This window comes from Carassius carassius, chromosome 2 (genome assembly GCF_963082965.1).
Source record: "Carassius carassius chromosome 2, fCarCar2.1, whole genome shotgun sequence".
In the NCBI taxonomy this organism is placed as follows: domain Eukaryota; kingdom Metazoa; phylum Chordata; class Actinopteri; order Cypriniformes; family Cyprinidae; genus Carassius; species Carassius carassius.
In genome coordinates, this window is record NC_081756.1 from 38,587,024 (window position 1) to 38,599,798 (window position 12,775).

The following is a 12,775-nucleotide window of genomic DNA, read 5'->3' on the forward strand; positions in this document are numbered from 1 at the left end:
TCCCAAAGAACCCAGCGTTACATGAATAGTGGATGAAGTTTGTTTTTCCGGGGCAGCGGAGTTTATCAAGTGCCTTTGTGAGTTCTGGTCATTTGAGTGGTGAAGTTTTATAAACAAGGCCCAAGTCGACTCTGGGTTTTCACATCATTTGCTAGTAAACATGGAGCCATACCTGTGATAAAAGACCCCATTCATGTAAGTACAATTGCATCAGATTTCTGTATTTTGTTGGAAATCAGCACATAAGTGAATATATGTAAATGGAAATGACACGAAACATCAGTATTCTAGCTCCACTCACGGCACGCCTCCAGGAGCTCTGCTTTTTCCGGTAAGAATCGGAAAGCTGTATTTTTCTTTTATAGATATGATAAAACTAAAGACTTTTTGGATATATGAAGGATGCAATACTGCTCTATAGGTACTCAAGATCAACATGAGATTAGGTGAAACTGTGTATGTTATGTACCCTTTAAATTTTTTTGGAGTAGTACGATACAGCGTAAAACATGACATTTCCTGTTGCCAGCGGGTGGTGCTATGACTATAACTGAATATGGGCATTTAGATCTATTCAGGGCAGATGTCTTATCTAATATGTGCTGTTTGGGGCAGATTCAACATTGTATGTCTGAGTTAATGCAATTTCCTTTTTCATGGCGAACCATCCTAATTTTTTCAGGCCGTCATGGACACGCCCTTTAACGAAACCTCAAGATCTTCGCAATTTAACATTGCAATGGCCTTTAGATTACACTGACCAAGTTTAGTGTTAATTTGAATAAATCTCTAGAAGTAGCTCGATAAAAAAAAAAAAACATTGAAAATGGCATAAACTAGACAAATTTTGCAGAGAAAATTCTAAATAACCGACTTCCTGTTGCGATTCAAATTTCATATCCACGAGACTTATTTGTAAGTATTGGTGTGTTAGATGTGTGTACCGATTTTCTTAAATGTACGTGAAACGTGTTGAATGTGTATAGGTGGCGCTATCGAGCCATTTTGACACACCCAATGGAATATTGGCCTTCAGATGTGTTCAAGTCAGGACTCTTATCAAGCATGTGAAGTTTGGGCAAGATCAGACATTTTATGCCCTAGTTACAACAACAACTATTCCCATGGCGAGACATCGAACTTTGTCATGGCGCCATGGACACGCCCTTTAACGAAAACTCTAGATTTTCACAATTTCACATCGCAAAGGCCTTTAGATAGGAATGACCAAAAAAATTTTGATGTCATACAATTTCTATGAGTAGTTCATTGCAGCGTAATACATGACACTTCGTATTGCCAGCAGGTGGCGCTATGACTAAAACTGAATATGGGTATAAAGATGTCTCTGTCCAAACCAAAAAGGAAAGTGGATGAAGAACACAGACAAGTTTCAAGAAAGATGGACGTTGCAGTATTTTTTTTTTTTTGTGGAGTTAAATGGAAATGCTACTTGTCTCATATGCAAAGAAAAAGTCGCCGTTCTAAAAGGAATATAATCTCAAGCGTCATTACTCGACTATACATGGAGAACAGTATGATAAATACAAGGAAGACGAGAGAAAAAGATGAGCCATGCTGTTGCAGAGAGAGCAAACGTCCCAGCAAAACATTTTCCATAAAGCCAAAAAGGATGCTGATGCTGCAATTGAGGCAAGTTATGTGTTGAGTGAGTTGATCGCTAGAGCAGGAAAGCCATTCACAGAAGGGCAGTTTATAAAGGATTGCATGCAGAAAGTCGCTGATATACTTTGTCCAGAAAAGAAAAACTTCAACAATCTATCTTTGTCGGCAAACACAGTGGCAGAGCCTATCAGCGAGTTATCGAGTGACATTTATGATCAGTTACGCAGCAAATCTAAAGTTTTCACAGCATATTTTGTGGCGCCTGACGAAAGCACAGACATGTTAAATTGCGAAGATCTTGAGGTTTCGTTAAAGGGCGTGTCCATGACGGCCTGAAAAAATTAGGATGGTTCGCCATGAAAAAGGAAATTGCAGTAACTCAGACATACAATGTTGAATCTGCCCCAAACAGTACATATTAGATAAGACATCTGCCCTGAATAGATCTAAATGCCCATATTCAGTTATAGTCATAGCACCACCCGCTGGCAACAGGAACTTTTTTGGGAACTTTTTTGCGGAAAAGTGCACCCATGCACACTTTGACCTGAGGAGAGCGAGATCGCGCACATCAACGCGCTTCAAAATCGTCGGCAGCGGTGCAAAGGATTTGTTCGAGAATGCCTCCAAAAAAGTGCATTTTTGGATGTGAGGGAAAGTTTACTGTGTTCATCTTCCCAAAGAACCCAGCGTTACATGAATAGTGGATGAAGTTTGTTTTTCCGGGGCAGCGGAGTTTATCAAGTGCCTTTGTGAGTTCTGGTCATTTGAGTGGTGAAGTTTTATAAACAAGGCCCAAGTCGACTCTGGGTTTTCACATCATTTGCTAGTAAAACATGGAGCCATACCTGTGATAAAAGACCCCATTCATGTAAGTACAATTGCATCAGATAAAACTAAAGACTTTTTGGATATATGAAGGATGCAATACTACTATATAGGTACTCAAGATCAACATGAGATTAGGTGAAACTGTGTATGTTATGTACCCTTTAAATTTTTTTGGAGTAGTACGATACAGCGTAAAACATGACATTTCCTGTTGCCAGCGGGTGGTGCTATGACTATAACTGAATATGGGCATTTAGATCTATTCAGGGCAGATGTCTTATCTAATATGTGCTGTTTGGGGCAGATTCAACATTGTATGTCTGAGTTACTGCAATTTCCTTTTTCATGGCGAACCATCCTAATTTTTTCAGGCCGTCATGGACACGCCCTTTAACGAAACCTCAAGATCTTCGCAATTTAACATTGCAATGGCCTTTAGATTACACTGACCAAGTTTAGTGTTAATTTGAATAAATCTCTAGAAGTAGCTCGATAAAAAAAAAAAAAACATTGAAAATGGCATAAACTAGACAAATTTTGCAGAGAAAATTCTAAATAACCGACTTCCTGTTGCGATTCAAATTTCATATCCACGAGACTTATTTGTAAGTATTGGTGTGTTAGATGTGTGTACCGATTTTCTTAAATGTACGTGAAACGTGTTGAATGTGTATAGGTGGCGCTATCGAGCCATTTTGACACACCCAATGGAATATTGGCCTTCAGATGTGTTCAAGTCAGGACTCTTATCAAGCATGTGAAGTTTGGGCAAGATCAGACATTTTATGCCCTAGTTACAACAACAACTATTCCCATGGCGAGACATCGACCTTTGTCATGGCGCCATGGACACGCCCTTTAACGAAAACTCTAGATTTTCACAATTTCACATCGCAAAGGCCTTTAGATAGGAATGACCAAAAAAATTTTGATGTCATAAAATTTCTATGAGTAGTTCATTGCAGCGTAATACATGACACTTCGTATTGCCAGCAGGTGGTGCTATGACTAAAACTGAATATGGGTATAAAGATGTCTCTGTCCAAACCAAAAAGGAAAGTGGATGAAGAACACAGACAAGTTTCAAGAAAGATGGACATTGCAGTATTTTTTTTTTTTTGTGGAGTTAAATGGAAATGCTACTTGTCTCATATGCAAAGAAAAAGTCGCCGTTCTAAAAGGAATATAATCTCAAGCGTCATTACTCGACTAAACATGGAGAACAGTATGATAAATACAAGGAAGACGAGAGAAAAAGATGAGCCATGCTGTTGCAGAGAGAGCAAACGTCCCAGCAAAACATTTTCCATAAAGCCAAAAAGGATGCTGATGCTGCAATTGAGGCAAGTTATGTGTTGAGTGAGTTGATCGCTAGAGCAGGAAAGCCATTCACAGAAGGGCAGTTTATAAAGGATTGCATGCAGAAAGTCGCTGATATACTTTGTCCAGAAAAGAAAAACTTCAACAATCTATCTTTGTCGGCAAACACAGTGGCAGAGCCTATCAGCGAGTTATCGAGTGACATTTATGATCAGTTACGCAGCAAATCTAAAGTTTTCACAGCATATTCTGTGGCGCCTGACGAAAGCACAGACATAACTGACAGTGCTCAGTTAACAATTTTCATCAGGGGTATTAATGACCAATTGGAAGTGACAGAAGAGTTGCTGAGTTTGTGTCCAATGCACAGCCGTACCACAGCCAAAGATATATTTCAGCAGCTGCTTGACGCCATTGAGCGCACTGTTTTGCAGTGGAACAGGCTGGTCAGCATTACCACTGATGGTGCCCTGTCTATGACAGGGAAAAAAAGTGGACTGGTAGCACTAGTACAAAGAAAGTTAGAAGAGGAAAATGCAGATGCAGCAGTTGTTCTGCACTGCATTATTCACCAACAGGCACTGTGTAGCAAATGCTTGAAATATGAACATGTCATTCTGTTGTCCTGAAATGTATAAATTACATCAGGTCTAGGAGTTTACAGCATTGCCAATTTCTGGCCTTTTTAGAAGAAATTGAGTCAACATATGGTGATGTACTTTATTTTAATGAGGTCCGCTGGCTCAGCAGGGGGAATGTCCTGAAGATTCATAGAAGATGGCAGAATGGATGTACCTGAATTTGATGATCCTAAATGGGTCATGGACCTTGCATTCTTAGTTGACATAACACAGGAGCTGAACGTCCTTAACCTGAAGCTCCAGGGCCCAGGTCAGCTCATCACAGCAGCGTATGACAGTGTGAAAGCCTTCTCCACAAACCTAAGATTGTGGAAAACTCAGCTTTCTGCAAAAAACCTTAGTCATTTTCCAACATGCAGATCTCTTGTGGAGGAGGGCACAGCATTCAGTGGTGATGAATATGCCTCTGCTATTGAAAACCTACTGCAGCAAGTTGATTAGCTAGTGGAAAAGCAGCTAATGGGTGTGTGACGAGTGGGGCGGGTGTAATGATTGGAAATGAAATTATTATTTTGTGTTTGGTTTTTATTTGTGTGCGACAGTCGTCCGCGAGGGGCTGTCGCGCTGTTGTGTGTTTATTTTGTAATTAAAATTCATTTTGATTGTCTGCCGGTTCCCGCCTCCTTCTTCCCGATGATTATGAAGTTTGTACGTTGTTACAGGTTGAAGATGGCATAGATGGATATATGCACATCTTGTCATAGCATTTTTTATATAGTCCTGTATTGTTTAATATGAATAGACCCAACTATTCACAGACATTGTCAGATAATCACCTCTACTACAGCTTTACAGCTGTACAGCTTTACACCGGAAGAAATGGAGTGGGTCAGACACAATGTTTGACCACTTCATACGTTTTGTTTTGTGGAAAGTCCTTTTTTTAATTAAATCTGTTTTGTATAATTTGTATTTTACTTTTAACCATTGTTTTGTTTATCAATTATTAAATCAAATAAATAAGAATAGGAAAAATAATGCATCGTGTAAGTGTGTGATGAAATGCAAACCTACTTCATGCTTCCACTGCCTGGAGAAATGGTCAAAACAAATACATTTGGCCAAAATCTTGTTATAAAAGATGTTGCAGTATTGGCTATGACTAGATGCAAGATACCAGGCTCTCTTTGTGTAATTTATTATTATTTTATTGTATTAACATAGTATTATTATAGTATATTTATTAGTATAGTATAGGTAAAATAAATAAATTATAAATAAAAATAAATAAATAAATAAATAGATAAATAACACACACATATATATATATATAAATTAATGAATAGATAAATACATCTCCTTACTGTTCATTGTATTTTATAACATTGCAAGTTACAAAATGTTTTATTTATTTTGTTCTCAATAAAAAGTCAAACTGCATTCTGTAAAAAAAAAAAAAAAAAAAAAAAACCTTTCAAGTGTTAATTGCCTTCTTTTCTTCCTATTGTTTAGATAAACAATTTAGTGATGTAGCACTAAATAGTTTTATAGAATGTGTAGGAAATATGTTTCCTTTTACAGTGTCTGATTTCATTTTCTATACATCCAGACACCAACACCTTCCTAATCTACAACGAGGACCACAACAAATGTGTGAATGCTGTGAGTGCTTCTGTAATACAGACGGCACCATGTGATGTATCTTCTGAGGCTCAGCGCTTCCGATGGATTTCTTCTTCACGAATTATTAGCCTCTCTTTTAAACTCTGCTTGGGGGCCCAAAACATCAAAGATTGGGTCAAAATTCTCCTTCTGCCCTGCAATGAACTCAGTCCCCTACAAACATGGGAATGTAAGAATGAGACCTTGTTTGGCATAAAGGGACAGCCACTGCACCTGAACTATGGAAATCGAAATGAGCCAAATATGATGTTGTATAAGGGAACAGGTGTTTGGAGTCACTGGCAGATTTATGGTACCAAAGAAGACTTGTGTTCTCATGGATATCAAGGTATGACTTTAAGTCCATCTAATAAATAGGACATTTGAAAAGCTATTAAGAATAAATTTAGAAGATACGTTTAATTGATATCTTATATTTCTGTTATGAATATTTATTTTTACATTGTATGATGTAAGCATTTTTCGGATAAGTGGAAGAAGATGAATGGATGGATGTTAGCATTTGTTAAAGGGGACCTATTATGCATTCATTCATTCGTTCGTTTATTTGTTTGTTTTTGAACATAATTTAGTGCTTGCAGCGTGTGTACACAACCACAGGATAATGGTAAAAATCCACCCACTCTTGTCCATAATGAGTCAATCACATCTGGAACCCAATGTGTCGTCACATTGGGATAGGCACTGTCCATGATTGGTGACGAAATCTGCCCTATTAGCTTTGATCCTCCCTTGAGTGAGCTGTACACAGTCTGCCACGTTTGACTTCCTCAGCTAGTGGTAACACAAGAATGTCTCAGCTACTGTAAGAAGAAGTGTACATTTACTGCTGGCATGTGAGGTACTGAAGATGCAGTGGTTTATTTTTATTCTTGCTGGTAATTTGACCCCCCAAAATAGGTTACCGTAGACATCCTATCACATTTCTCACATAAGCACCTGTACAACAAGTAATAAATGAGAATGATGCAAAATAGTCCCCCAATCCATCACTGAAAAATGACAAAAAAAAAACAATTTATTATTATTTTTTTAATAAGAACAAAATCAGAATATTTTTGCTTCCACCCAAAACGGGGCATTTATGGCATGACCTTAGCTTAAAGCATTGCATTGTTAATATCAAATGCATATCCCATTCTCTCACTATGGCTTAATTTCATTTCTTGATGTACTGTAGCGATATATACAATAGGTGGAAATTCATTTGGGAAACCATGCCAGTTCCCATTTAAATTTGATGAAAAGTGGCATGCTGAATGCACTGTGGAGGGCAGAGCAGATGGTCAGCTATGGTGTTCCACAGAGACAGATTACGACACGGACAGAAAGTGGGGCTTCTGTCCCACTAAATGTAAGATAACACACACACACACACACACACACAAAACACTATGTGTTATTTTGTACAGGATTGCATTGCATTGCATTCACCCATAATTATTAATTTATTAATTGATTAATTAATTTATTATTATTATTTTAATACAGTTATTTGCAATAAAATGGTAAAACTTTATATGAAATCTGTACTTATAAAAAATTATTAGGGTATTGCATTATAATGCATTGATATCATATATATATATATATATATACATATATATATATATATATATATATATATATATATATATATATATATATATATATATCAAAAAGGCATCCGTGAAAAAGACATCATCTGGTTAAAACAGCTACTATTACAATGTACATACAAATTGTTTACAGCAAAGTAAACAAAAAAATAAAAATAATAATAATCTAGATTTAGAGACTACTTTTTGCTTTTTTAAAATAAGAAATATTTAAATTTACATTTAGTTAAAGGTAATAATATAAAAACATGAAAACCTACAAAAAGTTGTAGTTATTGAAATAATAAAGCAAGCTATTTGGAAAATGAATAAATTAACATTATACAGAAGAATTGTTAAGTCTACTTGATTTTGTTAACGCTCGAAGATTTATTGCATAAATCTATTTTTACATATACTGTAGTATCAGATTTTTTGTCCCTTCTGTTACTGTGGTTATCACTGTCAGTCGTCTTTTGCCAATCTAGAAACTTTGGAAAATATGACTCATTTAGTAGACAAAGAAGTGAGTAGTCAGTAAATTGTTATTCTTGCAGTAAAACGTACTCGGTTCCTAACGTAACCTCGGTTCTCTTTAGAAGAGGGAACGAGTACTGCATCTTAGCTAAGACGCTACGGGAAAAGTCTCTTTTCACGAAATACTGAAGCAAAAAATTATCCTTAATTTTGAATTTTTGTAAAACACATTTGCAGCAGTACACAGCCATAGGCGAGACGGCTCGCTCGCTCATTGGCTTGCTCTGCGGCAAGTGCACCACCTATCGCACAGCTTCGCGCCCTTCATGCCACTTCCCACTGAAACGGGTGTGGCCCAACCCTATAAAAGGAGCTCGAAAAGGCTGACTCACCTGATTTATTTCATCGCCGAAGCGAACCAGAGTGAATCGTACGCACGGCAGAGAACGCAGTACTCCTTCCCTCTTCTAGAGAGAACCGAGGTTACGTTAGTAACCGAGTACGTTCTCTTACGAGAGTTCTCTCGTACTGCGTCTTAGCTAAGACGCTACGGGAACCCCATGTACAACGCCGTGCGCGCAGGGATCACACACCAATAAACCTGAAGCAATGCCCAGGATTTACAGTGCACAGTCACCCGAAGGACTCACAGAGAGTCCAGGACAGGAGAAGGGGGGGGAGCCCTCCGTCCCATATCTAGCAGCACCCGTAGATGCGGCAATATAACATCACACAGTCGAGGCAAGGCCTGACCAATGTGGCAATGCGGGTCTTATAACGCAATACTGCCCATATAACAGTTGGCAGCGCATAATGCTCACGAACTCAGAACTCCCATCAGGGCCCTTATTCGGCTATACCGACAGCAGCCTTGCTTGCAAGGCGGGAACCTCCAGGTTATAGAACCTGATAAATGTAGACGGCGAGGCCCAACCTGCCGCCATACATATATCCTGCAAGGAGATCCCAGTAGACCACGCCCACGACGAGGCGACGCCCCTTGTGGAGTGTGCTCTGACGCCCAGTGGCCACTGAAGGCCCCTGGAAGCGTAAGCTAACGATATGGCGTCAACTATCCATCTGGATAGAGTCTGTCTCGAAACAGCCATTCCCTTGGAACGTCCACTGAACGAGACAAACAGTTGCTCAGTCTGTCGAAAGACAGCGGAGCGAGACACATACGCTCTTAAAACCCTAACAGGGCAAAGAAGACTCGAGTCTCCATCCTCTCCTGACACCGACAGGGCAGACAGGGCAATAACCTGAGCCCGAAACGGCGTGTTGAGGGACTTCGGCACATAACCGTGCCTAGGTTTGAGTATGACCCTTGAGTCATTAGGCCCAAACTCCAAGCACGACTGGCTCACCGAGAGCGCGCGCAGGTCACCCACACGCTTCACTGAAGCGAGAGCCAACAAGAATACTGTCTTGAACGCCTCCAAAACCGCCGCGAGGTCCCATATAGGGACTGACGGAGGTCTGGGAGGATTCAGCCTCCTAGCTCCTCTAAGGAAGCGGATGACCAAATCGTTCCTTCCTATTGACTGACTGAGCGCTGATTCATAAAACGCTGTGATGGCCGCCACATAAACTTTGAGCGTGGATGGGGCTCTGCCCCTATCCAACAGCTCCTGTAGGAAGGAGAGAACCTCCGTCACCTCAGAACTAAGGGGTGAACATCCCCGAGCTGTGCACCAGCTGGAGAACACCGACCACTTCGAGGCATACAGCCGTCGTGTCGACGGAGCTCTAGCCTGAGTGATGGTATTTAACACTCCCACTGAGAGATCAGCAGGTAACCGTTGAGCGCCCACACATGGAGGGACAACAACTCCGGTTGAGGGTGCCAAATCGAGCCCCTGGCCTGCGAGAGGAGGTCCCTCCTCAACGGCACTGGCCACGGGGCGATGTCTGCTAACTGCATCAAATCTGGGAACCATGGTTGGTTCTTCCAAAAAGGTGCTACCAGCAGTATTGAACATCTCGTTTCTCTCACCCGTTCCATCACCTGCGGAAGGAGGGAGACGGGAGGGAAAGCATAAAGCGGGCAGCACGGCCATCTCCATGACAGCGCGCTTTCGTTCTTGGAAAACAACGCGGGGCAGTGAGCGTTTTTGTGGGATGCGAAGAGGTCCACCTCCGCCCTGCCAAATCTCTCCCACAATAGCCGGACTGTTTGCGGGTGTAGAGACCATTCGCCCGTGGGAATGTTGTTTCTGGACAGCCTGTCTGGACCCAGATTCTGTAGCCCAGGCACATGAACTGCCCTCAGCGAGCGCAAGTTGCGCTGAGCCCAAACCAGGAGGCGTTCCGTCAGCCTGTACAGGTTTCAGGACCCGAGACCGCCCTGGCGATTTATGTAGGACACCACAGACATGTTGTCCGAACGGACTAAGACGTGGTGGCCCTTGATTCGGGGACAAAAGCGCGTCAGCGCGTTCCCCACTGCCAGCATTTCCAGACAGTTGATATGTTGGAGCTTTTCCCGTTCTGACCACAGGCCAAAGGACGGTCTGCCTTCGAGCAGCGCTCCCCATCCCGAAGTGGAGGCGTCCGTCGACACCATCTTCACTTTCGAGGAAGTCCCCAGGTTTACACCTGATTGGTACCAGTCGTTTGCTGTCCAGGGTTTCAGGGCTGTAACGCAGCTCTGATTGACCCTGAGACGCAGCCGACCAGATACCCGCGCTCTCAGCCAGAACTGCAGTGGGCGCATGCGGAGCAGGCCCATCCGAAGAACTGGAGATGATGAGGCCATGAGACCCAGCATCTTCTGAAATTCTCTGAGCGAAACGGTCGCGCCGCAGCAGAGAGAATTCGCTGCGCTGAATGCCCAACGCGCACTGTGGTGTCAGCCGCGCCGTCATGGAACGTGAGTCCAGAGCTATACCCAAAAACAGTCTCGTCTGACTGGGGTTCAGCGAACTCTTCGACCAGTTAACACTGAGACCGATTTTCTCGAGGTGATCGAGTAAAATGGCCCCGTGTTCCATGAGCTCCGCTCGTGATTAAGCCAGAATCAGCCAGTCGTCCAAATAGTTCAGCACTCGCATGCCTCTGAGTCTGAGAGGAGCGAGCGCTGCGTCCACGCACCTCGTAAATGTACGAGGAGCCACGGACCAGCCGAACGGCAGGACTGTAAACGGGTATGCCTGGCCCTCGAAGGCGAATCTCAAGTATCGCCTGTGACGTGACGCTATCTGTATTTGAAAATACGCGTCCTTCAGATCTATTGACATGAACCAGTCTCCTCTGCGAATATGCTCGAGGAGTTTCCTGGTTGTAAGCATTTTGACACTGTGTTTCGCCAATGCTTTGCTCAGCTGTCTTAGATCCAGTATGGGTCTGAGACCCCCGCCTTTCATGGGCACTAGAAAGTATCTGCTGTACAGCCCCCCCCCCTCGCTTTGAGCTTGAGATACAGGCTCCACAGCCCCTCTGCTCAACAGTTTTAATTTTTCGGCTCGAAGTAGGTGTGCTACTTCTGTTTTGACAGTAGTTTCGACGCGCGCTAAAAAGCGCGGAGGGCGTCGAAAAAACTGTAGCGAGTAGCCTCCCTTTATAATGTCTAGCACCCAATCCGAAACCTCTGGAAGCGCTGACCATGCGTCTGCATGAATGGCTAGGGGTTGGATGCGAAGCGCGCTCTGTTGGCTGGGCAACGGCAGCGCTTCGATGTGCTCTAACATGGGCGTTAAGCCTGTGACATTTGAGGCGGGGAGCGCGCTGATCACAGCGGGCAGATCGCTCGTCCTCGACCCCCCCACGGTGCTTAACCGAGTGAGGGAGGGCTGAGCAGGTCTCGTGGGACTCATGCTGTCTGTGAGTAATTGTGGGCTGTAAGCGTGCACATTTACTGCTTTAGACTCGCTGTCTGCCTGGGCAGAACGAACGTGCACGGGTTTCGTTTTTACAGAAACCACATGACGCGTGTGACATAGTGTTTGTGGGCACTGAGGAGTGGGCACGTTTACTATGCAGTGCGCGCGATCGACTTGAGTCGCTTTTATGGGCGCGAGCCCTGTGTGAAGGGCTGTGCTTATATGTGGAGATGGGCACTGAGCAAGGGGCATCGTCACTACATTTATAGCACCATCGGCCGTGGCCAGGACACCAGAAATTACACCTTTTTCGGGAAATATCTGTTTTTTTTTGTTTTTTTTTTGTTTTTTTTTTGTGCACTTCACTTTTTTTGTCGACTTCCTCGGACGACGCGGCGGCAAACAGCGGGCGGCGCCCCTCGGGAAGCGATGTAGGGGAGGCCGGTGAAGCAGGGCGAACCGGCGAGCTCGGTTGAGCTGAAGACGGTTCCGGAATCCGCTGGAAGCGGCGCTTTTACGGCGCCTCAGCGCAGCGGAGAATGCAGGCTCAGAGAAAAAGGCCAAGCGAGTTCTCAGAGTCACCATGGCAACAGCTCGCAGTGAGGGCATCCGCCGTCAGCGAGCGCGAACGCTGCATGATCTTCACCCAGGCAGGAGACACAGATGACGTACCGGTCTCCCTCGCTGAGTGGGGCTCTGACGAGCCGCAGGAAGGCATCTTTAAAAAGACGCAAGCTCTTTTACGAGTGTGTGTCGCAGGGCGAACACACACACACGCATAAGAACAGTTGGATATAACCGAATTGAAAGGATATGTGCGCCGGAACGCGCAGCAGGAACGGCAGTGGAAGGCGGCAAA

At 43.1% G+C, this 12,775-nt stretch overlaps 1 protein-coding gene across 1 annotated transcript in view; it reads left to right on the plus strand.

The window, feature by feature from the left end:
* mrc1a (mannose receptor, C type 1a) overlaps positions 1–12,775 on the plus strand; it is a 245,865-nt gene that overhangs the window by 15,663 nt on the left and 217,427 nt on the right. Inside the window, exons 2-3 of the mRNA XM_059515824.1 lie at positions 5,968–6,369; positions 7,222–7,395. Coding sequence (XP_059371807.1) covers positions 5,968–6,369; positions 7,222–7,395 — 576 coding nt within the window. The remainder of the gene's footprint in view (positions 1–5,967; positions 6,370–7,221; positions 7,396–12,775) is intronic.